At 48.4% G+C, this 27533-nt stretch overlaps 1 protein-coding gene across 3 annotated transcripts in view; it reads right to left on the bottom strand.

The window, feature by feature from the left end:
- LOC123377373 (sodium- and chloride-dependent neutral and basic amino acid transporter B(0+)-like) overlaps positions 1-21763 on the bottom strand; it is a 45905-nt gene extending 24142 nt beyond the window's left edge. Inside the window, exons 1-2 of one of the 3 annotated variants that reach the window (XM_045030207.1) lie at positions 21620-21763; positions 343-511 (exon numbers count right to left, since the gene is read on the bottom strand). In XM_045030207.1, the coding sequence (XP_044886142.1) occupies positions 343-511; positions 21620-21733 (283 nt within the window). In that variant the 5' untranslated portion in view covers positions 21734-21763. Of the gene's footprint in view, positions 1-342; positions 512-984; positions 1063-21619 lie in introns of those variants that run through there. The other 2 variants (XM_045030208.1, XM_045030209.1) reach the window with 2 other exon arrangements.
- Between the last annotated feature and the right edge of the window lie 5770 nt (positions 21764-27533).

The following is a 27533-nucleotide window of genomic DNA, read 5'->3' as shown; positions in this document are numbered from 1 at the left end:
GGGGTATTTCAGCTCCTTTCCTGAGAGTGACACTAGCATCATTACCTGGCAGGTGAGGAGCTTGGAACTGATACTTCACATTTTCCTTCCCTTCCTAGCGCCCTGATCCACTTCTAACGAGAGAGGGGCCCCCCGCCCCCCCTTTCCAGGGATCGGGTTTAGCCGGTGATAAAGGCTGATACCAGCTTAACTTTCATTCAAATCTGACTCCCAACTTCTCCAGCAGCTCCGGGGTGCTTGGCTCTGAGATTGGGGCTCGAGCGGGTCTGACACCCGCCGCGGGGGCTCACGGCAGCCCCCCCCCCCACCCCGGAGCAGGGAGCCGGGGGCCGCAGCACTCACCGCCTCCGTTCTGGTACGTGAGGTAGGGGAACCGCCAGACGTTGCCGAGCCCCACCGCGTAGCCCACCATGGACAGCAGATAGTCCGTCTTGCTGGACCAGTGCCCGCGCTCCGAGTGCTCCTCGCTCTGCCCCGCGGGGGCATCTTTCCCCTGCGACAGGGTGAAGTCCTGGGGAGCAGAGAGGGGGGGTCACCGCGGGCCCGGCTGGGAGCGTCTCTGCTGCTCCCAGCAACTGGGCCAAGAGCCCGCGGCTCCCGCGGGCCGCAGAGACCCGCCCCCGAACCGTGGAGCCCCGGGGAGAGAGACGGAGCCCAGACCCCGGCGCTGCCGGTGTTTCGGGGGACACCCGGCTCCCCGGGGTGCCTCGGGGCTCCTGCCCGAGGGGCCTGAGCGCCCCCCACCCATCCCGGCTGCACCTGCCCGGGACCCGAGCGCCCCCCCCGGCTGCACCTGCCCGGGGCCCGAGCGAACCCCCCCCGGCTGCACCTGCCCGGGGTCCCGAGCGCCCCCCCGACCCTGGCTGCACCTGCCCCGAGCGCCCCCCCCCGGCTGCACCTGCCCCGAGCGCTCCCCCCCCCGGCTGCACCTGCCCGGGGCCCCGAGCGCCCCCCCGACCCCGGCGGCACCTGCCCGGCTCGCACCTTCCTTCTCCCGCAGCAGAGGCGGGCGGGCGGCGCGAGTGTCCCCATGAGCCCGGCTCCGAGCGCTCCCCGGCCCGAGTGAGCGGCGGCCGCGGGGCCGGGCCCTTTATCCGCCCCCCGCCCCCGTGGGCTGCCCGGCCGTGACGAGCGCGGCGGGACCGGGGCTGCCCCGGGTGGGGCGCGGCGGGTTGGGCACCTCCCAGGCGGGCTCCCCGCGGCAGGGCGGGGCCGTGTCTGGGGCAGGGAAATCACCTGCCAGCCCCCCCCCCCGCCCCCGCATCCTCCCACCTGCCGCCCCCCCGCACATCCTACCCCCGCCCATCCTCTCACCTGCCAGCCGCGCATCCATCCTCACCCCCGCTAGCCCCCTCAGCACATCCATCCTCTCCCCACATCCTCCCACCTGCCACCCCCGCACATCCATCCTCTCCCCACATCCTCCCACCTGCCGCCCTCCCCGCACATCCAGCCCCCCGCATCCTCCCACTTGCCAGCCCCCCGCACATCCTGCCAGCCCCCCCATGTCCTCCTACCTGCCGCCCCCCCCCGCACATCCAGCCCCTCCCACATCCTCCTTCCTGCCGCCCCCCCGCACATCCATCCTCCCCCGCTAGCTCCCTCAGCGCATCCATCCACCCCCACATCCTCCCACCTGCCACCCCCCGCACATCCAGCCAGCCCCCCAATCATCCTCCCCCCACACATCCTCCCTCCTGCCAGCCAGCCGCCTTCAATAATCCCCCCCCCCACCTACCTACCCCTCACCGCACACACATCCTCCTACCCACCTAGGGGCACCATTTCAGATGCCGGGGGGGAGGGACTTTAACCATGATTCCAGAGGCTATTTGGGCACTTGAAAACTCTTGGGGTTATTTTTGTTTGGGGGGGGTATTTGTTTGTTTTTTGGAAATAACAACATAGGTGCTCTTGTTAGATAATTTCTAATCCCTATATAAAAAAGAAAATGAAATAATTATTAGGCCAACTCAGCTCTAACTAACATGTTCTGTCATATTGTGTCAATCCACTTAAGGGACACTGGTTAGGTTTAAAAAATTAATGTCTATTCTTACTTTGTTACTAACTCTGAATACAACCATTGGAACCATTGTAGCAAAATCTAGATGACTTTCTGTCACTTCTTTGCAATTCATCGAGCTTGGAATAGATCATAACATCCAACTAGGACAAGGCCCTGCGAGTTTATTTATATTGCACCTGCCTAGGGCTCTAGGGATGTTACCCCTCTAGGAATAACAGACTAGAAACTGACCTTAAACAGGAGTGAAACTGACACTTTCAAGTCACTTTCAAGTATTGCCAACCCCAAATGTTCAAAAATCATGACTCAGGCTCACCAAAAATTGTGAGATTGGCTTTAAAATCATGAGATTATGTAAAATTATAGATTTTGGGGTTCTTTTTATTTACATTCTGCTTTTTGAGCCTTTAAGGTGCACTGGGGTCACATTTGAAGCTTTCTCCACAGCCATGAGGGCTAGAAACTTCATTTTTCTTTAAGAACGAAGGCTGAAATCATCACAGATGACTTGACTCCAGGAACTGGGGCTTTAAGGAAAACAATAATTATCATGAGACTCATGACAAAATCATCAGAGTTGGCAACACTGTGTGAGATTCACTTCTGTTTAAAGGCGTTACCGTCCAGAAGGGTCTTAAACACAACACTACAGTGACTACACACTACAGTGATTGAGTTGCAGGTTCCACGAGAGGATATTTTAAACCAAACACCAAGAAAATTCAATGACATGTCCATCCACCCTGCAGATCCATCCTCCTAACTAGCCCCCAACACATCCATCCACCCCTACACACATCCATCCTCCCCCATCGCACATCCATCCTCCCACCTACATACCTACCCCCAAACATCTCCCTACATCTATCCTCCTAACTAACCCCCCACTTGACACATCCAGCCTCCTCCTGCACATCCATCCTCCTAACTAACCCCCACCCAACACATCCATCTTCCTAACTCCCTCCCCATGCATGTATCCACCTTCCCACACATCCATCCTCCTAACTACCTCCCAACACATCGATCCACCCTGACACATCCATCCTCCTAACTATCCTCGACATATCCATCCACCCCCACACTGAATAAATCCATCCTCCTAATTAACCCTGACACATCCATCCTTCTAACTACCCCCAACACATCCATCCACCGCCACACACAGCCATCCTCCCCCTTCACACATCCATCCTCCCACCTACGTACCTACCCCCAGACAGTCCCCTACATCTATCCTCCTAACCCCCAACACATCCACCCACCTAAATACCTCTCCCAGTCTCCCACCGCCCCAACACATCCATCCTCCTAACTATCCCCCCTCGACACATCCATCCACCCTCCCACCATGACACATCCATCCACCTTCCCCCGACACATCCATCCTCCTAACCACCCCCAGCACATCCGTCTACCTGCCAGCTGGCCACCCCCCCCCACACACACACTTGACATCTCCCCAACCACCCCAAAATATCTATCCTCCTGCCTACCCCCTGCCTCTGACACATGCATCCTCCTACCCTCTTCCTGACACACACATTCACCTACATGTCAGCCAGCCACCCCCCAACCGACACATCCAGCCACCCCCCCCCACATCTACCCATCCTCCTAACTACCCCCTCTCCTGGCAACACATCCACCTAACCTGCCAGCCTGCTGCCTCTGCTCTTCATGCTCCCAAACCATTGACCAGATATGAACATTCCAACTCCTAAATTAAACTTCCCAGGATCCCTTTGTGTGACTCACCAGCCAGACAGGCACGGTGGGGTGTGGCCTTTTCCGAGAGGGCCAGGTGGGCATCATTTATCAGTCGCACTAGAGAATGGACCATAAAAGCAAACTCACCTCTCAGCCAGGAGCCCGAGGGGCTATGGGTGGGAAAGGGCTCCTTAAAAGAGGTCTCTCGCTTCACATGCGGTGAGTGCGGATTTCACAAAGAGCCCTTTATGGACAAGAAATAGCAACCTGGCCAAACATCTCCACACTTACGGCGGGAGAGAATCCTTCCTTGGCCAGGGGACTTTGGTGGGGACTGACTGCTTCCATTTCCAACTACTGCCCTGACTGTATGCCCCATCCTCTTTTTCAGAGCCAGTTTGTGCCACCCCGACTCCCAGGGAGCAGCACCATACTTCACAGGTCTGTGCTGCTCCTGATGGAGGGAGGAGCTGCTTGGCACTAGCAAGCAGGGCACAATCCACCATTCGTGAAAGGTGTATTTGGAACACTGGGGGAGGTAACAGGATTGTACTGGGCTCTGTTGGATCATCCTGTGCAGTAGGAGCCCTAGGAGGCATGTGCGTTAGCTTGCTGGAAGAATACCAATCTACAGTACCTGCTTAAAGAGCTACAACCAGAGTTGCAGGGCTGCACAACACACTGGCTTTGGTGAAGGCATTTCCTTGGGTTTCCATCTACCATCTGAATTCTGAGTTCCCACAAACTCAGCCTGAAGGAAAACGCAAATCTCACCTACACGCTAGAGAAACTCATACATCAGCCCAAATTCTCTCAGACTTGGCCCCATGTTCGCTGGGATCGAACATGAACTTTAGTGGACCTTTTGGCAAACTGGATTCCAAGCGGTGAGTTTGAAATGACCATGGAACAAGGTGAGTTGGCCTGGCTTATGGGGGAGTTTTTGACCATTTGCACAGTCTGAGTCATCAGCTCTTCACAGCCAGGATGAAAACTGTTGCTTTGAACAACGTGATCATAGTGCCAATTTTCTTCAGAACTACAGTGTGATGATTCAGAAGCCAGCTCCTGTTCCTGGCGATGTGCTTAGTTTGAAATGAAACTAGAAAAAAAACAACCCCAGCCTGAGAGCTGCAACCTCTCCCTTCTCATTCAGATTCAGTGCATGTTGTAATGTTGTGAAGTCATTTAGTGGGGTATTTTCTTTCCATGTAACTAGAGACGACCAGAGTACAGCGACACAATGTACCGCACCTGGGAGGTATTCTCTTCCTGACAAGTGACTGTTCATTTTTATGCACTTCCAGTATTTTAAAAAAATCAGTGCTTAGTAAAAATAAATTGCAGGGCCTATGGCAGGAGAGCTTCCAAGTGCGTGGCTTTGTTCAACCCGCTGATAAGATACATTGCTGAAAGGCACAGCAGTTTGATTTGCACTTCCTAGAGCCTGAATCCTCCAACATTAAGGATCAGGGGGATTTTCCCGCACACTTGAGCTAATCATTGACTTCATTACAGTGTAATAATTACCCCTGTTTATTGCTAAGCCAGTTACCAGTGGAATTCCTGATCCAGCAACACAACAGTAATGAGCAGCTTGACCCCTGCACAAAGTGAGGTTTTCAAAAGCACCTGAGTCGGGGCTCAAGTCCCATTGAAAATCAATAGGACTTGTGCTGGTAAGTCACCCTAAATTACTATAAACTCCTTTAACAATCATCCCGCTAATAGAAAAAAAAATAAAGCATTAGTCCCATTTTTGCTGTGATGACAACATACTGATCAGATCCACGGGCAGCTGCTGGTGATTTTATACTCATAGGCTATTTGACATGGAAAGTTCACTGAGTACATAAAAGAGTTTCAGATACACGAGTGATTTCACTGGGAGTTCAGTGAGGCCATTGGTTAATACCGGCATTTCTGCAGGGGTGAGAGAGAGACACATTCAACGTGTATTAAAGAAACTGGTGAGACAAAGCCAACGGCTTCTCCTCCTTTCCGAGGCTGTGTGTCGGCTGGGACACCACGTACCTAATGCGCTCAACACTGCGGCCGAGTATGCAGGTCCCGCACGGGGACGAGACAAAATGGGGAGCAGCAGAGCAAGGCCGGGCTCTGCATCTGCTGATGCCTGTGGGGAGGAGCTAAAGAAGAGCTGAGGGGCAGGAGTGACAGATCTGGCATGGCCTTTACCCAGAGGCAGGTGGAAGGAGCCGTTCCAAGGCTCTGCACGCCACGGGAGGGAATCCGGATGAGGATTAACTAATCCACAGGAACAATAGGCATTTGGCGACCAACACAGAGTGAATGCAGAAAGACACGAGCTGCTGCCATGCCAACAGACGGGGCTGAAAAATGGGAGTAAGCCATACACATCTCTGCCCCCGTGCGAGCAGCCAGACAAGAGTGCACGCTCGCACAAGCAGAACACTGCTGCTGTTGGAAAGGGGTGACAACACATGCACGTGCCCAGCCTTTGCATACAGACAGTTGGCTGGACCGGGCAATGACAGAACAGAAACCTGCAGGATAACCCAGGCCAGGGAAATCACCCCCTCTGCAAAATGCAAATGAACACTGCACTCCCACTCACAAAGTAGCCAGTCACACCTACCGACAAAGGCCCAGGCATAGGAACCAGACCCATAGCTGGTACTAAGTGCAGCCTGGCAGAACACAGCCCGCACTGCACACAGCGGAGTAGGGGCCCCCACTCGGGATGCCCTGCTCCGCCCCGGAAACGACACGATACATGCACTCAGTGCATATGAATGGTCACGAACGGGATGTCGCCATCTTCACGCGAGAAGCACGAAGAGCCTTGGACAGAGCTTGCTGGGTCAGCCGGTCCAGAACGGCACGTGGGGAGAGAGGTGGATGCCTGTCCTCCCGGTGACAGAAGGACTGACAACAATAAAACTGGCAGCACCATTGTTCCCATTTCAGCACAACAGCTTCTCCAATAGCTTCCCTGTCAGTGGACAAGCCCGTTAGCAAACCAGGCAGCGGCAGCAGCCTCAGCTTGAAAAGTGATCCTGATCCCAAGGAAGGGAACCTGAGTCATCCAACCGGTCATCACAGCACCAGGCTAGTGCTGCTCCGAGGCCGCAGGCTATCGCTTGCTTTATACGTCTAGATTAAAAGAGCGGAAGGGACCACCAGGATCAGCCAGTGCGACCTCCTGCATCATTCAGGCCAGAGAAGTTCACCCAGTATTTCCTGCACTAGAGGGAATGATTCTTCCCTACTATATACATGAACGTTATCAGTCCCAATCGTGTGTGTTTGAACTAGCGTGTGTGGTTTAGAAAGACATCCAGTCTTGATTTAAAGATCCCAAACAATGATACATTAGCCACACCGCTTAGTAGTGTCTCGTGATGGTTGGTTGCCATTCTGCTTAAAAGGTTGCGTGTCATATGGCGCCCGCAGTGGTAGAATCCAAGCACCCCACAAACATTCATGATCTAACCACCCAGCACCCTGGCAAGACAGGGGAATATGTTATCTTCATTTTACAGATGGGGAATGGAGACACAGAGAGACCAGGGGCCAGTTTTCCAAGGTGTTTAGGCACCCAAAGATGCTGAGAGGCACCTGGTGAGAGATTCAAAAGCTCCTAGGTGCCAAATTGCTATTGGGTTCAGTGGACGTTTGGTTCCTAGGGGCATCTGAAAATCTCACCAGGCGCCTAACTGCACTTTTCCCCTCCCCGGCCTGAAGGGACCTGCCAAGTCACAGGGTGTCTGTGGCACAGCCTGGAATTGACCTCAGGAAATGAAGACTAGATGATTTGCATGTGGGGTGGGGTCTGATCCACTCTCTGGTGAACGGTGCCAGCCTGACACCCAGTCTGTGACCACGGTAACAGCCGACACGCCTGCCAGCTCCACTGCTGTGGATGGTCTGGGGATATCTGAACTATGCAATCCCAGCCTGTGCCCTTAATCACAGCACCAGCCCATCACTTGCCATGTGTGCACGTTCCCTGATTTCCATGAATGGCACTGACCTCCTTGACATCCTCCCACACTACTGCACAGTGGGCGAAGCTTCAGAGCGGTAGCCGTGTTAGTCTCTATCAGAAAAAACAACGAGGAGTCCTTGTGGCACCGTAGAGACTAACACATTTACTTGGGCATAAGCTGCAGACTCAGCAGGAGGCTGAATGACATTATTGCAGAGGCTGGGAACCTCCAGGAGCCCTTCCCTGGTGAGTGCATTCCAGGGGGAGCTGACTGCAGGGAGGCAGTTGGGTGTTCCGGGCTTGCCGTCCGTGCTCCGGGAGTGACCACCCCTCTGCTCAGCCTGCTCACACGGATCCTAGCAATGCTGTGTGGGGAGGTACACAAGGCAATGCTTGGCAAGGCTGTAATGGCCATCACTGAGTCCCAATTAACTGTGGTTCTAAGAGATGCTCTGTACTTTTCATGAGTTCGTGGCCATACTCTGTCCTTGAATGGTAGGAGGTGTCTGAGTGTAATGGTCTGGAATAGAGCCAGAGCCTTCACCACCTACTTGAAACCAACCTGACACTTCCCGGGCAACCCATGGAGAGTAACACAGGGTGGGTGTAATGTAAACCCGGTTACTCCACCCTGTGAGCAACGATTGCATTCTGGGCCAGCTGCAAGCAGCAGGGAAGCACATCTGGAAGAGCTGGCAGGAGGGGATGATACCGAGGGTCTGTCTACACTGCAGTTAGACCCCCAGGGCTGGCCCATGCCAGCTGACTCAGGCTCGCAGTACTCGGGCTAAGGGGCTGTTTCATTGCTGTGTAGACGTCTGGACTTGGGCTGGAGCCTGGGCTCTGGGACCCTGCAAAGTGGGAGGGTCCCAGCGCTCAGGTAACAGCCTGAGCCTGAGCCTCTACATTGCAGTTAAAAAGCCCCTTAGCCAGAGCCCCATGAGCCCGAGTCAGCTGGCACGGGCCACCCGGGGGTGTCTAATTGTAGTGCAGACACGCCCTATCTGGCCCTCCTGTTCAGAGGACCCATGTTATTGTGGAGAGGTCGTCATAGGCTAAACAAGGGCACAGCCTATGCAAATTGCACAACTAAACCTTAAAACCAATGAGCTCGCACTGCAGGAGGAAACAGTGAGAAGGAAGCAGCTTCTTAAGGGGTTGTAATAAACTACAGTGAGGGTGAGAAATGATCATGAGAAAATCCTGCTGCCTACAGCTGAGGTTTCTATAGGACTGCTCCCATGAGTAAACAAGTGGGTTTGGGGTCTGATCAGGCTCCCAGTTTTGTCATTCACTTCAAGGAGATGGGTTCCTGCTTGCAATCAAAGCCTCTGCCAGTGCAAGAATAGGGAGACTGGAAGGTTTATAACTGAGCAACTGCCCCCCTCCCCCAGGATTTCTTCAGCTTTCCTCTCAGGGCCACATTTATTGTTTGTGCACTGGAGCTGGTCAGAATACGGAATTTCCATCCTTCGGGGAATCCCAGCATTTGGAAAGTTGTTTTTGTCCTAAATTGGGACTTTGAAATTTTTGTGGAATAGAAGTTCACAAAACTTTTGATTCAGAAAGTTCAGAAGAACTTTATCAAAGCATTTCGTTTCAATGTCAAAACATGTCATTTCTCTCAGACGGTGCGTCAAAACTAGAAGGTTGGAATGGAATGAAATGAATTGAGAAAGTCGAAATGAAATACTTCATTTCAGTTTTGAATCTTTATGACACATTCCAGCAAAACACGTAGCTTAAGATAAAATGGCATTTTCCAGTGGAAAACTGCTCCATCAACTTTTTTTTACCAGCTCTATTGTACATTGTAGTAAGATGAGGTCCTGAAATATAAGTCCTTGTAGCTGAGGCCTGGTATGAGGCCTAAGGCCTGAGCTAAAGTAATGGTCAAGACTTTTCTGATATAAAACAAAGTGAAGCTGTGAGCAAGAGGCAGGCCCTGCTCACAGATTCTGGTATGAAGAGGGCTGATGCTGCAAACACACACATACCTAAAAGGTACTGGGCACAAGAGATGTAAACACGTGCCAGGATGGTACCAGAACACTCCAACATGAGCACATTCCCGCTCAGATAACAGGAACATGCTGACTCATCCTAAAGACAGAATTAAAAGGATAATATGATGGATAGAGTTGTTTTGCTCGAACCAACATGGACAAGGTAATAGACGGCACCTTAACATGTAGAGGGGTTGTACCTCAATACATCAGGATTGTGATGTGTAAGTTGTTTGTACCTGTGTATAAAAATGGACCTCTGAGGGGTTGACTTTGTCTGGCCTAGGGGCCAGTGGTAAGTCCTGCCACTGACTGAGCTGGTCCATTGTCAGGGAGCATAGATGTACTAGCAGAACTGTAGACATCTGATCCAGGGAGCTGGAGACTGTGTTTCGTTTGGCAATAAACCTGGCCAGGTGCCTTCATAGCTTAGTAGAGTCTGTGGTCATTGGGGTTCTCTCGAGATCTGCTGTGCCAGCGACCTACGCAGAGCCAGGGCAGCACATAGGGAGAACACACACATGCAGCCGACTGTTATCAACATCGAACAGAGCAGAGTCCCACACCAGTGACGTCTGACGACATCATTATCTGCAATATAGTTTTCTAGGCAGCAGTGTTGACTTAACCCCAGGTACTAGTTCTCCAGTGAGATCTTTCTTCATTGTAGCACTCTCTGAGGTGATACTTACACTAGGAGCTAGGGGTGTGATTCCTCAGCTCTTGTGCAGATACTTGCACCAGTTCTCATCAAGCTAGCGTGAGTATAAACAGGAGTGTAGCCACGGTAGCCCAATATCTTCCTTAGGCAGTTGGTCCTGTGTAACTGAGGGAGAACTGGCTCCATTACTTTCAGAAACTGGATGAAATAGCTCTGGTCTAACTGTCCAACATACAACAATCTCGACCTAAAGAATCTTTCTCAGGGTATTCTATGAATAAAAACACTTTTTCCTTTCTTAAAATTACAACATTTTATCATCAACTTTTAAAGAATTGAAATAAACTTTAAAAAAGCCTCAAGCCTCCTCTTCCTAACCAGGGGCGGCTCCAGGCACCAGCGCAGCAAGCGCGTGCATGGGGCAGCAGCCGCGGGGGGCGGTGTGCCGGTCGCTGTGAGGGCGGCAGTCAGGCAGCCTTTGGCAGCATGCCTGCGGGAGGTCCGCCAGTCCCGCGGCTTCAGCGGCAATTGGGCGGCGGGTACGCCAAAGGTGCAGGACCGGCAGATCACCCGCAGAAACGCTGCCAAAGCCGCGTGACCAGTGGACCTTCCACAGGCGAGCCGCCAAAGGCCGCCTGACTGCCGTGCTTGGGGCGGCAAAAAACAAAGAGCCGCCCCTGTTCCTAACCTTGTATTTATATAAGCCACAAGTATCTTCAACCTGTTTTTCTTTGAGCAATTGAAATGTGCAACTAGGGAGCATATCATTAACCCAACATAACAAGTTCCACTAATACAAGGGAGGAGTTAAAATTGCATGAAAAATACAAACCAGGAGTGTGTACTTATCAAAACCTAAGCTCTGGGGCAACGCACACAATTCATAATATAATAAGTAGCTTAATGGGAGTGGAATTTTTTCAGAGCTGTGAATAATGGGAACCAGGGAATCATTCTTCATAGAAATATAACTGAGAGTATGAATATTCAGCAATATACTGGCTGGAGTGTCAATTATTGAGAGTGCCCAGATGAGTCCCACAGCCCTTGCTAACAGTGACATATTTCAATTATTAGCAAATTCTTCCCCATTGAATCAGTCTCTTATGTCATTTTCCTCAGTAACATTTGGGTGCTGCTGCATATGGAAACCACCCATATCCCCATTAGTTACATGAAAACTGTTTTGAAAAGAAGGCAGAAAAGGACGCGCAGGAGGAGCAATAGACGTGAGCTAGCTCAGCTTTAGTAAGGCTTTCGATATGGCCTCACATGACCTCATGAGCAAACTAGGGAAATACAATCTAGACAAACTATAAGATGGATGCACAACTGATTGAAAAGTCATATTCAGAGAGTGGTTATCAATGGTTCACAGTCAAGCTGGAAGGGCATTGAATGGGGTTCCGCAGGGGTTGGTCCTGGGTCTGGTTTTATCCAATATCTTCATAAATGATTTGGATAATGGCATGGAGAGCACACTTCTAAAATATGCAGACAATACCAAGCTGGGAGGGGTTGCAAGTGCTTTGGAGGACAGGATTCAAAATGATCTTGAGAAACTAGAGACATGATCTGAAGTAAATAGGAAGAAATTCAATAAGGACAAATGCAAAGTGCTCCACTGAGGAAGGAACAATCAGTTGCACACATACAAAATGGGAAATGACTGTCTAGGAATAAGTACTGTGGAAAAGGATCTGGGGGCTGTGAGTGGATCACAAGCTAAATATGAGTCAACAATGTAACACTGTTGCAAAAAAAGCAAACATCATTCTGGGGCGTATTAGTAGGAGTGTTGTAAGCAAGACATGAGTAGTAATTCTTCCGCTCTATTCGTCACTGATAAGGCCTCAAGTGGAGTATTGTGTCCAGTTCCAGGCAACACACTTCGGGAAAAATGTGGACAAATTGTAAAAAGTCCAGAGGAAAGCAACAAAAATGACTAGAGGTCTAGAAAACCTGACCTAGGAAGAAAGATTTAAAAAATTAGATTTGCTTAGTCTGGAGAAGAGAAGACTGAGAGGGCACATGATAACAGTCTTCAAGTACTTAAAAGGTTGTTAGAAAGAGAATGGTGATAAATAGTTCTCCTTATCTATGAGGACGGGACAAGAACTAATGGGCTTAAATTGTAGCAAGGGAGGTTTAGGTTAGACATTAGGAAAATCTTCGTATCAGGGTGGTTAAGCACTGGAACAAACTACCTGGGGAGGTTGTGGAATCTCTGTCTTTTGAGAGGTTTAAGAGCAGGTTAGACAAACACCTGTCAGGGATGGTCTAGATAATACTTAGTCCTGCCTCAGTGCAGGGGACTGGACTAGATGACCTGCTGAGGTCTCTTCCAGTCCTACATGTCTAGGAAAAGAGAAGGGCTGTCTATCACATAGCACGTGTTTCAGCTGATCTGACATACTAAAACCCCCTCATTACATGATCTTAGGGCAGGTCTACACTATGGGGGAAATCGATATAAGATACGCAACTTCAGCTACGTGAATAATGTAGCTGAAGTCGAAGTATCTGATATCGAATTACTTACCGTCCTCACAGCGCAGGATCGACGTCCGCGGCTCCCCATGTCGCCTCCGCTACCGCCATTCGCGTTGGTGGAGTTACGGAGTCGACATGAGCGCGTTCGGGGATCGATATATTGCGTCTAGATGAGACACGATATATTGATCCCCGAGAAATCGATTGCTACCCGCCGATACAGCGTGTAGTGAAGACGTACCCTTACAGGGCATTATATTTATCCTTGTTCTCCACCAGCAGCCTGACCACCAGTCTGTAACTAATAACCTGTATTGCCTCGGCTAGTCTGTATGCTTTTCTCTTGTGTAACTGGCAGTAACTTCTTCTGTCCACTCTTCTCTTTGTGTGACACCTGCTCCCGTCTGGGAGCAATGCCTTACGAAGTATTCCCATCCCAGCCAACGGCACTGCTCGTCTGCGCAAGAGTTGACCAAGGGGAGTAAGGGTTGCACAATCTAGCTCTTCAATAAAATAAAATTCGGAACTAAAATGCCGAGGCAGGAATCAGCTCTTAATACCCACTGCACGGTAAAATATTTAGCCGTGTCTCACCCCTCAGTCACCAGGATTATGGACAAGTCTGTGAAAAGAAAATCATTCAGATAGACCTCCGGAGGTGCCTAGGCCTCACGGCACCCCACTCTACATAGGTGAATTTCCAGTTCTAGGCGCATAGATTCCCTTTGCACCCAGCAGAGTCAGAGGTGCAAGGGGCCTGCAGGAGGAGAGAAGATCATTGTCTTCCCGCCCGCCCCTACATTCCATCATGAACAATGAGAACTGTGTTTAAAACACAGGGGGAACAATCTTTCCCCAAACTCTGAAACTATCAGCACGTCTAACACAAGCACCTGTGTTCTGTACTATGGTCTGGATTCACCCAGAGCAAGGCCAGGGCACGTCCCAGTGACTCCTGAGGACAGAATTTGGCTGCCTGGGGCAGTGATTACAGGGGAAGAACTAATAGTACCACGATGGCATTTTGGAATTGAAAAGATGAGGTAGCGGTGCCATCCAAAATAAGGGTCTGTACTTCCCTCCGTGTATGCTCCTGTTATCTAATCTATCTAGCTAAGGGATTTAACCCTCCAACGCAGTAGACTCTGAGTGCCTTCCACATAGTAGCATTAGCAATAGCAAAGTCCTAGCAGACTTCATGGAGTCTCAGTATAGAAAAGGTGAGGGGATAAATACATCCCTGATGTATCATCCCTTTCTCTCCAGTGGAGTTAAATCTGAGATGAATTTGCCAGAAGCTGCTTTGGAATTCATCCCCACAATTAATCTATGTCTATGCCTCTTTTTAAACATAATTTTATTTTCTGCACTTTCTGTGGGACAAACGGGCGAGCAGACCTTTATTTCATGCTCTGAGAGGAATTACACACATCAGTGTACACAGATAAATGACTTTATTTTTATTTGACTGCTGATAAGAAAAGAGATTAATACACATAATTCCACTACAATCGGCAGAAAAAAATGTCAAAATATTGGAATAAATTCTCTGGTATGCTGGACTTCTTTGCACTGTTCTAGTGACACAGGTCAGCAATAAATCTGGTGTGAATGGCTAATTAGCTGGGTTACAGCTGCTTTGCATTGCCAGCCTTCAGTAAAACAGCTGGATATGTAATCTGGCCCATTAGTGTTACTCCACAGGATCTAACTACAGAGTCCTCCATGCCCCAATTGAAGAGATTTTATTTGTGTGCAGAAGTTGTGTTCGCTTTGCATTGAGACATTTCCCCAAATCAATCGTTGTTACATTTGGGTTGTCCAGGTGATTTCCAGCGTCAAGGGACACATCTTCAGAAATTCAGGTCCTTTCACATTCCTGGGGGCGATTATCCAAATCTGCTGACACCAATCCAAACCCAGAACATTTTGGATCCATCAGCCTTTGTGCAATAATTAATTTGTCCGTATTATCTCAACCCAATAATCCTGTCATTTGCTACCTCTCCACATTGGGGATGACACTGGCCTTTCTTTGGCTGACATGCCTGGAAGAAACATTTTGCAAGGTAATGTTGTAATGCAGCTTGATGGAGTGTGGACATCATCCTGGAATGATGTAGCCAGGGAACACATGAAGCTACTGCCACATACCTCATGGAGGGGCCACCCAGACCATGGTTCAGTGAAAAGGGAGCTTTGACAGTGCCCAGGCCAATCAGCACATCAACAGAAGCATTGGCCAACAGAAGACCAGCCACACAAGATGCTCCAACTCATCATGGACATCCATTGATCGTGAATGGGGGTGGGGTGGGGGTCGAATTCCCTATTCTTGGTGATATGGGCATTCCTCAGGCCTGGATTCTTCTTTAAAGAACTGTTTTAAACCTGGGTTAAAGTACCAGGTTTGGCCCCTGTAGTTCAAGGTCTCAGGTACGAGTCTGCTGACTTAGGGCACCTGAAAGTGGCTTTTGTTGCCATGTGGACAGGGCTTTACAAAATGTGTCTCAGAGCTAGGCCATCTCAGTACACAGTATGGAGTCCCAACAAGGCCAGCATCTGCAGAGGGGTTACTTCCAAACCAGAAACTTGGCGGTGAGATTGGGCTTGCTAACATTCAACGTGCAGTCGTGCATTCCGAATCAGCACTGGTAGGCATCTTTGTGGCATTGGAACATTCCACGATGTGCACCCTTTAAAAATGTATTCAATCAATAGAAACCCAGGCACTTGCCCTGATTTAAGTGCCTGATCATTTACAATACTCAGCTTCCACTAGCAATGTGGAGAATCAGAAGTCATAAGACATCTACTCCGTATATTCATCTCTTGCAAAGCATTTATGAACTGGTTTCTGAATGCATAGTGCAGACACTGCAGCACGGCTATTTAATTCGTTTCATCTATCATGATTATAAAGGTTTAATAGTGTACAGACAGCACCGTGTTTAACTGGACCTAGTATACCCAGAGCATTCCAGTCTAAAGGACACTGCAAAGATGTGTGGGATTTCTTGCAGACAGAGACCACAAACAATCCAACCCAACAAGGTAGGTAGAGACAATACAAGCAACTAAACATCCATATACTCACACCATCCCTTGCAAAAGGACCCAAAGTGTCAATCACCCTCATCATCATCATCTTCCTCATTGTCATCCCCCATGGGCATCATCCTGGCATCTGCCAAGGCACACTTTTATGATATGTAATATTGACGCTCACTATGTCTCTGCCTATTCAATAGGCCTTTTTCTTATCTGTATTTCCTCAAGCTAATGTTGGGGACCTTTCTCCCATAGGTTTCTAGTCCTTCTATCTCAGGTTCATTAGCATATATGTCCATTAGTTACCATGACGATCTTGCGGTCAGGCATCTACTGATGTTCTTAATTTTAAAGTACTGTACTTCAAAGTGATATCAACTGACATTTTATGGTTACATGTCAACAAGTTAGTCATCACAACACTCTAACTGGGATATCTTATGAGCTAGGGTTATTTCTGGTTAGCTGCTTATGCTAAGTCTTCTTCGGCCTGGTTTAGCTAACCTATTGTTGCACAGGCCTAAGGCTCTTTGCTTTACGGGCTTAATTTACAGCTGTGCCTTATCTAGCAAATGCCTATGCACATAGGCTATAGTACTGACCTCTATTTTAGTCTTTTTTGCTTAACAAGACAACAGACTGGTAGCACAAGAGTACAAATGCCATATCACATACCAAACAAGATGGGCAAACACTCAGGCATAGAAAGAACATAAAAGGGACAATGGCAGGAGACGGCAAACATTACTAATTCCCCATGGTTGCTCCATAACATGGACCATGACCAGCATGAGACTAGGACTCCACCCATGACTGCCAACAACCTGCTCTGCTGGATGGAATATCAGGAGTTCTGAGCTGCAAATTCATCAAGATTGTAAAGAGATTCAGGAAGTCTTGGTGGAATGGATGCCTGCAGAAGGGTTTGTTCCTGTCAGCAGGAGCTCAGTGAGGTAGAATCACTGAGGTGGTGAGAAGAACTAAAGCACTACAGACACAAGAGAGAAGAGGAGGACATGCCTCTGAGATAATCTGCAGATTAAGTTTACATGGAGGCTCCAAATGGAGTGAAGACAATGTGTGTATTATACAAACTCTTCATACACCTCAAGTTATATTCAATGGTTTGGAAAACCTCTGTTCCTCTCAGGGTGATGAAGGGAGGCTGGTAAGTTTAAAGTTTTGACATTGCCGATGTATTAAGGTAAATTCTTTTGAGTAATCGCTAAGGGTGATTTCCCATTAGAAAGAAAATGAGGTAAACTGGATTTCAGAAAAACTGAGTTACATGCAGGCTCCCTTCCTTGTTCTTGTCTATGGCTCGTTCACGGTGAGAAGGGAATGAGGTTCAGTTGGTGAAGCTGTGATTACTTTGCCTTTCAGAGCTCAAATTTACGTAAATCCACATTTCTCAGGTTTCCCTGGGCTGAGATTTTAATAGGGTTTCTGGAGGTTTCTGTGGTCCTATCGTTTTCCTGGAATCTGGTCTCTCTTGATATAAAACTGAGCCATGGGTTAGGCTTTCAGTCCATTCTGTGTATGCTGCAGATGCTGTGAGCATGGCTGGTTTGTTCTTCACTAAGAAACAGAATTCTTAAAAATGAAAATAATTGTGCGTGGATTTTATTTGTCCTCTTGGTTTTTTTATTTTGTTTTTTTCCAAGACGATGTGCAAAAGCAAACGTTAACCCAAGTTTCAGTGTTAATGAGAGATGCCAGAGAGTAGGATAATGACATTCTAGAATGACTAGAATGGTTCTAGAGGGAGCAGAATATTCTAGAAGCTTGTGGAATGGCATTTCAGCCAAAGGACGTTACCTCCACGTCGGATTAGAAAAGTGAAAAGAAGGTGCTTGTTCCTTCGTTAATGGGTGAGTCGTCTCCGCTTACACGGCAGTGAGATCACCCACGATCTGGGCTCTGCCTTCTATCCTGTTTGTGGGTCGTGGACAGTTAGGCACAAAGCTCAGATATGCTGGTTAGGGACAGAGCAGTGACCTCTATGTTATGACCTTGCTCCCGCATAGAGCAGGCATGGAGTATTGCTCGTAGTGCACAAGCAGTTCCTGAATGCCCAGGAGGACTAAAGCTCCTTCACCAGCCTCAGAGCAGCCCCGGAGCCCTGTTCTGCTGAACTTCCCCAGAGTGTAAACCAGCCTGTCAGTGCAGAATACCAGCCCCCAGTGTCATATCCCAGCCCAGCCTGCTGGGAACTGCTGTTAGTGTGGCCTGTGAGCAAGACCTGCCAAACCCAGGGTTCAGTCCCTCTATTGATCCCAGACATTGGAAGCTCTACACACAGGGTCCCTTCCTCAACTGCTGCCCCATTCACACAGCTACAAGACCTTAAAGCACTGAAGGAAACCTCAACACATCGCATGTGCTTTGGATCCACAGCGAAAGACAGTGGACTCTTTGCTAGTCTGCATAGCAACACCTCCTTTGAGGAGGCAGTCTTCACCCACCCTAAAGTACAGTTTCTTCAGCACTACAGAAGACATTACTCAGTCTACGTGACCTCATCTGCTCCAACTCAAGGTCTGATCTCTATTCCCTGAACGCAGCGACTCAGAACCTGGTGATGAACCATCTCTCAACAGCTCATCACCTCCTCCTGTGTCATGGACCCTTCCCATTTGGGTTGCAGTCCAGGATGCAATGCTGATCTTCATGCTCCTGGATCATTCCAGCACATTTAATAGTGCCGACCATGAGAGGGTGCTGGTGCACCCCAGGGACCTGGCTGGGATGAAGGTAAGTGCATGGAGCTTGTTCACCTTTCCTCTATCCCCTGAGCAGGATAAAGGGCACAAGGACACCTCCACCCATAGATTCCTCAAGACCTGGAGTTCTGTGAGGCTCTGTCCCCGCTCCCATAAACTCTAACACACGCCGCGTTCTATAACTCAGAAATATACACCTGCAATTTCTTTTGCATTTTGCCAAAAAGTTTGTTATTTTTGGACTTCCATTCAATAGGCAATTTGTGGGACCATCCACGTACTGGGCAGTGCATCTCCCAGGTGGTGGAGGGGCAGGAAAACCCAAAGAGGCTACTTCTCTGAATGGCTGCAGCAGCCCCCCACAGTCCCAACAGAGCCCTGCCATGCGGGAGAACTAGATGATCCATGCCACAGCCAGGCTTCCAGCCTTGCTCCACCCCCAGCTGCAAAAGTTGCCATTTCTCATGTCCTAGGAGCCAGTGTAGAAATGGGCTCTGGCCACACAGGGGGATGCACTCCCTAAATCCATCGCCCTCTTTGTGCTGCCGTGCTGCATTGGTTCCACTGCGGAGGCAGGCTCTGGGAAAGGGGAGATGGGGATCCCTGTGCCCAGAGAGAGAGGGGCAAGACTTGTCCGTAAATTACTAGACTGATGTGGTTTGAATGGGAAGCTGTTTGGAGCCGAGCAACTTACTCTGGGGAGGGATGACTGCAATAACCTCTTGTATCTTCTATGTTAAGCCTTTAACATCCACTTATAATAGTTCAGCTGAATGTGTGGTGCCTGACTGTGGAAATCTCAGTGCTCCATAGGGCCCGGCTGAGTGAATGGGACCTATGCCAAAAACACATGAACTGAAGTCCAAAATAAAACCCTACGATCAGTAACAAAAACTCCATTATTTCAATCACTATCAGTTAGAGACACCACATCCTTGGGAGGAAACATGGCCTAGTGGTGGGATACCGGGCTGGGGTCAGGAGACCTAGATTCTATGCCTGCCTCTGCCATTGGCCTGCTGGATGACCTTGGGCAAGACATTTCACCTTCCTGTCTCAGTTTCCCTTTATATATTATCCTATATAATAACGATACTGACCTCCCTTGTAAAGTGCTTTGAGAGCTACTAATGAAAAGTGCTATGTAACAGCAAGGTGTTATTACATGCCGAGAGTTTATTGTCTGACACTGCACCCCAATGCTGTACGTCAGCAATAGGCCAAACACCCCCCCATGCTCACCCGGGTTTGTGATGACAGTAGGAAAGCCCCACAAGGATGAAACTGGAGTGGTTTGTGATGTCACCCAAACCCTGAGGTGCTCTCTCTCTCTCTGTGTGTGTGTGTGTCTCGGAGACTGTGTGCTACAGTTTTCCTTTGTTGTGTAAAATACACTTGAAGGTTATTACAAAATAATCTTATATTAAACACCCCACTGCTCCTTATGTAATATTTGTGGACAAACATTTTTGCATCCTGAGAAAATACATATGTCAGTAAAAGGGAATCGCTTTTCATTCTATTCTCTGTGCAAATTCTGCCTCTTAAAAATTAGACAGACAGGCTTTTAAACGACCCAGGTTTAACCAACACATGCTCTGTACCATCACTGCCACAACCGATGGTTCATATCAGGATGGAGAGGGAGGGAGAAAGCCACACTACAACACTTGCTGGAAGAAGGAGGATAACACGTGTAACTCGTTTGTCTGGCTAAGAGGCTGAATGCTTTGCCTGCTCCCCACCCTCTTAATGAGATGCCAAACTTAGCTTGTGCGCATGCAATGTAAGCTCAGTATCTGCTTGGGTATTGGCTACGGAAGTGTCAAGCATGCCGATTAAAGACGCCCAGCTATTAATTTCCAAGCCCAGGATTAAAAAATTAGAACGATATCAAATGAATATGGCACATATTACACGGGTTAAAAGCTGGCTGACTGACCGATCTCAAGATGTAATTGTAAACAGGGAATCGTCGCGTGGGTGTTTTCCAGTGGGGTCCCATAAGGATAGTTCTTGGCTCTACACTATTTAGCATTTTTATTAATGACCCAGAAATAAAACAAAATCATTACAGATAAAGTTTGCAGACACACAAATTGAGAGAGTGGTAAATAGAGAAGAGGACAGGTCACTGATGAGTGATCTGGATGGCTCAGTAAACTGGGTGCAAGCAAACAATATGCATTGTAATATGGCTACATGTAAATATATACACGTAGGAGCAAAGAATGTAGGCCACACTTACACCATGGGGGACCCTATCCTGGGTAGCAGTGATGCTGAAAAAGATTTGGGGGTCCTGGTGGATAATCAAATAAACATGAGCGCCTGGTAGAAGGGCTAACATGATCCTTAGAGGTATAAAGGGGAATCCGGAGTAGGAGTGCAGAGGTTGTTCTATTCTGTATTTGGCTCTGGTGCAACCGTTGCTGGAATCCTGTGTCCAGTTCTAGTGCCCACAGTTCAAGAAGGATGTTGATAAATTGGAGAGGGGTCAGAGAAGAGCCATGAGAATGATGAAAGGATTAGAAAAACCTGCTTTATAATGATAGACTCAGGGAGCTCAACTTACTTTGCTTAACAAAGACTTGGAGCAATTTGATTACAGTCTATAAGTATCTACCTGGGGAACAAATATTTAATAATGGGTTCTTCAGGGTAGCAGAGAAAGATCTAATATGACCCAATGGGTGGAAGTTGAAGCTAGACAGATTCAGACTGGAAATACGATGGAAATGTTGAACAGTGTGGGTAATTAACCATTGGAACAGCTTACCAAGGGTCCTGGCAGATTCTCCACCACGGACAAGTTTAAATCAAGACTGGATGACGTTGTTCTAAGAGCTCTGCGTGAGGACTGATTTGGGGGCAGTTCTCTGGCCTGTGCGATATGGGGGGCGGGGCTCAGACTAGCTGAGCACAATGGTCCCTTCTGGCCTTGGAATCTCTGACTCTATATAAACAGACACCTACTTTCTTCCATTCCTGAGTCTTTGCTGCTAGCTTCCTCGTGCTGAACCAGCCTCTGATTCCACCTTCTCCCCATCTTTTACGGCTCGGGCCCCGCTGCAAACTGCCTATACCCATCTCCCTTGAGGCAGCGTCTGTGCTGATGAGCACCACGCTGACATAAGTTAAGGGGGGGAGGCACCTCATGCAAATTACTCATTGTAATCCACATGAATGCCACCATTATGTAGGCCCCTCAGGAGCAGTCTCCTCATCACTGACTTCAGTAAACCTCCCCTCACCCTCTGATCCCTAAATGCTAAGCTGACTGGCGGTTTTAAGGCACACTCTATATTTGCAGATGATAGTTTTTCAACAAGATATGTTCTATCCTAGCTTGAAAATATACAATCTACTCCCTTGGTTTGGGGAATAGTTCTTCAGAAAGAGCAGATTGCATTTGTTTTCCCATCAGCAAGGTGTAACGGCCCCATGGAGTCTGACCCCTGCCACCACACACCCTCAAGTGGCTCAGTTCTCTCTGAACCCAACAGCTGTTTCCTCCTCTGGCAGGTTTCCCTGTTGTGAACATTACTCCTGGCTTTATGACACTGTTTACCTCATTAGTTACCCCAAAACAACCAAACAATGAAAGCAGCCAGCTACCTATTTGTGAAGATCAAAAATTACCAATACTCACCAGTTCTGCAGCAACTGCAAAGAGGCAGGTTCTAGGACCCACACATGTTCACATGCTGACATAACAATTATTTACTCTCTGGTGCAGTTACTAAGCAAACAAAATCTGGTTGTGATCCATTTATGGCAGAGGTATTAGTTAATCTGCCTGTTCACCCGTGCTGCCCACTCCTGCAGGCACACCTCATCTTAACCAAATTTCCAAAACACGACTAGGGATTTGGGGTACCTCCATTTCTGGGTACCAAATGGGAGAGACAGTGAAGGAGAATGTTCTGAACACCCATGCTCCGAAAACCAAACTTCCTCAGCCAGGCACACAGAACCTATTTGAAAATGACGGCTCTTGACTTTAATGTCAGAGGGAGTGTGAATGGGGCTTCATGTCAATAAATCTGGTTATTTCATTCTGCAAACATTGTGGCGAGATGAATGTAATGTTCCTTTGTCCATAAATATAGCAACATGATTAATTATAAGGTGTTGAAACAACAAACCACCTCTATACACAGAATAGGTCAATACCAAGATATACAATTAATCATTACATACCCCTACGGCTGAGTAACCATTTGGAACAATTAGTAACGAACTCATTTGCCCTTTAAGGAATATTTTATTCCCCAATACTTTTTTCCTTAGGATTTTTTCTCAGATCCCTTCAAGACTTTTTAAGATAAACCATGAAGACAATCATACGGGAGTCTAACTCAATGAGTATACCATCCGGCCCAGAGAAAATAAATGCCTTCTTTCCTTTATAAATAATAATAACAGTAATTTAAAACACCACCACCACTACTTTTTCCTTTTTCCCATGAAGAAAAGGTATGTACAACCCTTATAGAAAGCCTATGACACTCCAAGATAGCACAGTCACTACTCAGGGACCATCTGCAGAAGCTGGACTCTGCTAGAGAGAGTGTCCCTAGAGATGTAACTGTCCATTTGACATGCGTGTACTTGTTTACAATCAGCAGATAAAATGATGTTTCCAGACAGTAGTTTTACATTACTAATATCTTGTCAAAAGCCCGGAAGGGTGGGTCTGCTGTTTTGTCCAAGAGCGTGTGTCAGACAGGGAACAACCACAGCGTATTGACACAGCAGAGCCCCAGGCTATGACACCACCAGAACAAGTGGACTGGCTGCCTCCTGCCAGCAGCAGTGCTGATGTTCCAGGGGAGCGCGACAGGTCCAAGCGACGGCACAGGGCACCTCCGAGACGTAGCGAACCTTGGCAACACAGTTAGTTAGTGGGTTGTTATACGTCTCTGTAACTGTGTGGTATAGTAAAGGGGGTGGGGAGCCCGCTATTAAGTTTTGCTGTAGAAGGGAAGACGTGGTGTTGCGGACGGTGCCGTTAAGGGCTGAGCTCCCCAGGCAGAGCACCTGAGCAGGATGCAGTGAAGCCCTTGCTGCTGCTGTGCACAGCCAGCTGCAACCAGACACAGACTAAGGCAGAGCTCCTGCAAGCCCCGAGTGATCACCGAATTCCACCACTCTCCTTCCCCAGGGGCTCTGATACCAGCCCGAACTCCCTCTGCAGACTCCCTACTCCCTAAAGGCTTCCTGGCCCATCCCAGATCCCCCTCCATTTCCCCACATGCCCTTCCTTTGCCTCACACTATCTGCTTTGGGAAAACCCCCGTGTGTAATTCCCTGCATAATTCTCAGCTAAAAAAATATTGCACAAACCAGGCACCTCCCAGGCACTGCTGACTGTAGCACAGGGGTGCTGCTTTTTTGTTTGGGATGCATGATGCATGTTTTCTCCTACCTGGCGTGTGATTGAGGAAGATGTTCTGTTTACACAACTGGCACAGGGTTAGTCATGAAGACACATAACCAGGTTTACCCTTCCAACCTACTTCAGCAAATCCAGTTTACAGAAAACCCTTGTCCACGAGCAGGATTTCACGTCAGAGCATAGAAATCAAACATTAGTAAGTAATTCAACCTGTAAATGCCAAATCACTGAAAAAGATCAAGCAGTGAAACAAGAGACAGCTAATATTAGCCTTCTGCAAAAGCACTTGACATGCCTGTAAATAACTGGAAAATGACACTTGCCAAAATCCTGCTGTGGTGCCCAGCACTGCGCGTATATCAGAGCGATTGAGACAAGGTTTCACCTGCAGTCCCAGGAAGAGGCAAACCCCAGCACATGAACCGGACATTACGCAAGTCACTGTGGGATGGCTGGATGCTTTAAGTGACAGCCTGGGGCCTTAGCTGCATTTCTTGCCCTGCTTGCTGTATACCCCTCTCCCTTCTCGATCGTACTTAGCCACCTTTGTAAAGTGCTTTGTGATTGTGACACAGGGACCCTTCATGCCAATTGGCAGAGGGCACAAGGGAGCACAGGGTTTCACAGGCACCCCAGGTCAGATATCTGCATAGTAGTTCACCAGATGCTGGCATCTGAGGTCTCTACTGAGAGCCAGTAGCCCACTGGTCATCAGACTCATTGTGATATGTGCGTGCTGATGATATTGAAGGAGGATGTATCCATACTATACTACCTGCTTAAGGTTTAGGAGTGAAGGCAGGTCACCCGGAGGCGACATGCCTCAGAATTGTTCCTGGCAGGCAGGAGGTAACTGACACTTATTTCCCTGTCTGGCCATTTGTGCATTGTGCATTGTATGCCTCACAATGTGTGCCTATTTACACACTGAGCCAGTGTGGACTGAGAGATTGCGAAATCTACCCGAGAGGAAATTTACAGGAATAAGCAAACAGCAGAGGATGTCCTGCTGATGAATAAAGACAAAGGATTGGCATTGTGGAGTGCAAAGGGACATACCGGTACTTCACTGAGGAGGAAAACTAACAGCGGGGATGAGGGTGGGTGGGTGCACAGCCGGCCTGTGAAGTGCTGCAGGGATTTTGGGAGATTTAGGGACAAGAGGTGAGAGTATCCTGGTAATTAAGTCTGGGTTCCAGAATGCATGTGAACCATTTGTTTCCAATACTTCTACTTGCTACTACTTGAATCTCTGTGTTTTGTTAAATAAACGTATCCTGGTTTTCACTCGGAAGGTATGTAGGTGCTGTGTGTCCAGTGGAGCACTGATCTGGGGTGGGACTGGTATGCCGGGATGTCCTGCTTCTTTGGCAGCAGCGGGTCAGTGAACACAGAGCATGGCGTGGAACAGGGGCAAGGCACTCCCGGGAGATGCTTGGAGGGCCTGGGAGTTGATGTGTCCTCGCCGCTAAGCTGTGGAGTGGCAGAGAGGCCTAGACCTGGAAGGCAGCGCTTGTATTGCCCATGGCCGGTGATGTCTGGGAGCTGACCTCTCCTGGCAGGCTCAGACAAAGCTTCCTTGGGCTAAGGGCACGTGGAGCGAGGGGCCTCACAGCCCTGGGCACCCACGGGAGGCGTCACAGAGATCTGTGTGTCTGAGATGCTGTATAAGAGCAAAATTATATTGTCACTGATCTTTGGTGGGCAGGAGATTTCCAGATGGATTTTACCAGTGGCCCATCCTGCTAGACGGGGAAAGGCCTTGGCGACACAGCTCACAATAAGGCACCAGGTTTCTTTCCCTGCTAACTCCTGATCGAATTTGGGTTAATATTGCTTTGAATTTGCTGAGTCAGGATTTTGCAGGGGGGGCGGGGGGTTATCCATAACTTTGTATTATCGTCTTGTAATCTGGGTATCATTGCAGGATTTTTCTTTGTGCTCTTACAGAAGCACACAAATCATTGCAGTAACCAGCTAAGCAGTACAGCTCAATCAGATCTGATGCCATCCGAGTCAGAATTGTAAACACAGAGACATGATTCCCCATGCAGTGAGCAAAGAGAGCAGGCCCTGGCATGCAGCAGAGCATATGGCACTGCTAGCAAGTCCATTCGAACGGCCCCATCTCCCCAGTCAGGACAAAATTCCCACTGACCTCACCAGAAGCCAGATTTGGCTGCATGGATGTAGTTTAACCTCCCTGCAATTTCAGCACAGATAGACCACCAGTTTCAGAACTGCTCAAGCATATCCTGCTTATAAGCTACATCATTCCTGAAGTCAGATCCCATTTGATTCAAAGATATTGGAAATCGGGTGTGAGCCAAGGATGCTTTATTGTTGCTTTATTCCTGGTTCTAATTAACGTTTTCATGCTAGAAAAGTATTTGAAACCTCAGTGGAGGTTAAGATTGTTTGGAAGCATCTTATATTCTTTTTTCTTTACTTGGATACTTCAATTATAGCTTCAAAACAAATGAGTCACTCTGAATGGCTAAACCAGAAATCTTCTCTTACCTGCCTTTAAAGATTCAAACTAGAAAACGAGTAAGTGAGAGAACACAAGTGCTGGAAATTTCTTGCAGTTCTGCCCTTGGCAGCTGCTTGCCATCTACCCTGGTGTGGGAGGGCAGCAGTTCAGGCATGGGGTTGGCTACTGGATATGCAGCTGGTCCCAATGCCACAATGCCGCAGAAATGTTCAGACTTCCATAACAGCAAATCTCATAGGAGAATGTGCTTGTGGTTTGACTCCCACTGGTGGCCATAAACTAAGAGCTAAATTGTGCAGCTTTTGAAAAACCTCGGACAATGGACCCAGTGCAGTTCTTGCAGATTACAGGATATACTCTCAGCACTAACTGGAGGACCACTTCCCTTTGGGGCCACAAAGCATGGTAGTAAGACATTGTCAGTTCTAAATAGACGTTAATCCTGCTGCTGCTGCTGTGTTTTGCTTTCTGTTCTCCACCAGTCACTGCCAGATCTGGGCTTGTGTGCAAACGGCAAGGGATCAGAAAGGTCTCAGCTCTGGGTCTGCAGGTACTGTGCACAGAGCTGGCCAAGAGGCGGAATTTTCTTCCCGTCGGAAACATCAATATTTGGCCATTAATTTCCATTCTGAATCACAATGGAAAATTCAACATATTGGAAATTTTTGCAGAATGAAAAATTCCCAAAAGGGTTGAATCAGAAAGGTTGACACTAAAATGTTGACATTTTTTAGTCAAAACTAAATGATTTAACTTGTTGAAACAAAAAAAAGTCATTGTGTGTCAAGATGTCAACTTGAAGTGAAAATTTTGTTTCGGTTGGCACAAGCAGGAAATCAGAAAATGTCATCGAAATCAATATTTTTTCATCTAATTTTTCAATTTTGACAAACACATTTTTCAATGGGAAAACTATTCAAGTAACAAGTTTTGACCTGATCTACTCCAGAGTATGAGAGAGGGCAGCTATTAACAATTCCTGTTTATTGGTCATT

The sequence above is a fragment of the Mauremys mutica genome, chromosome 9, assembly GCF_020497125.1.
Source record: "Mauremys mutica isolate MM-2020 ecotype Southern chromosome 9, ASM2049712v1, whole genome shotgun sequence".
NCBI classification, from domain to species: Eukaryota; Metazoa; Chordata; order Testudines; family Geoemydidae; genus Mauremys; species Mauremys mutica.
Note: the sequence above shows the minus strand (reverse complement) of the source record. Positions and strands in the feature narration are given on the sequence as shown.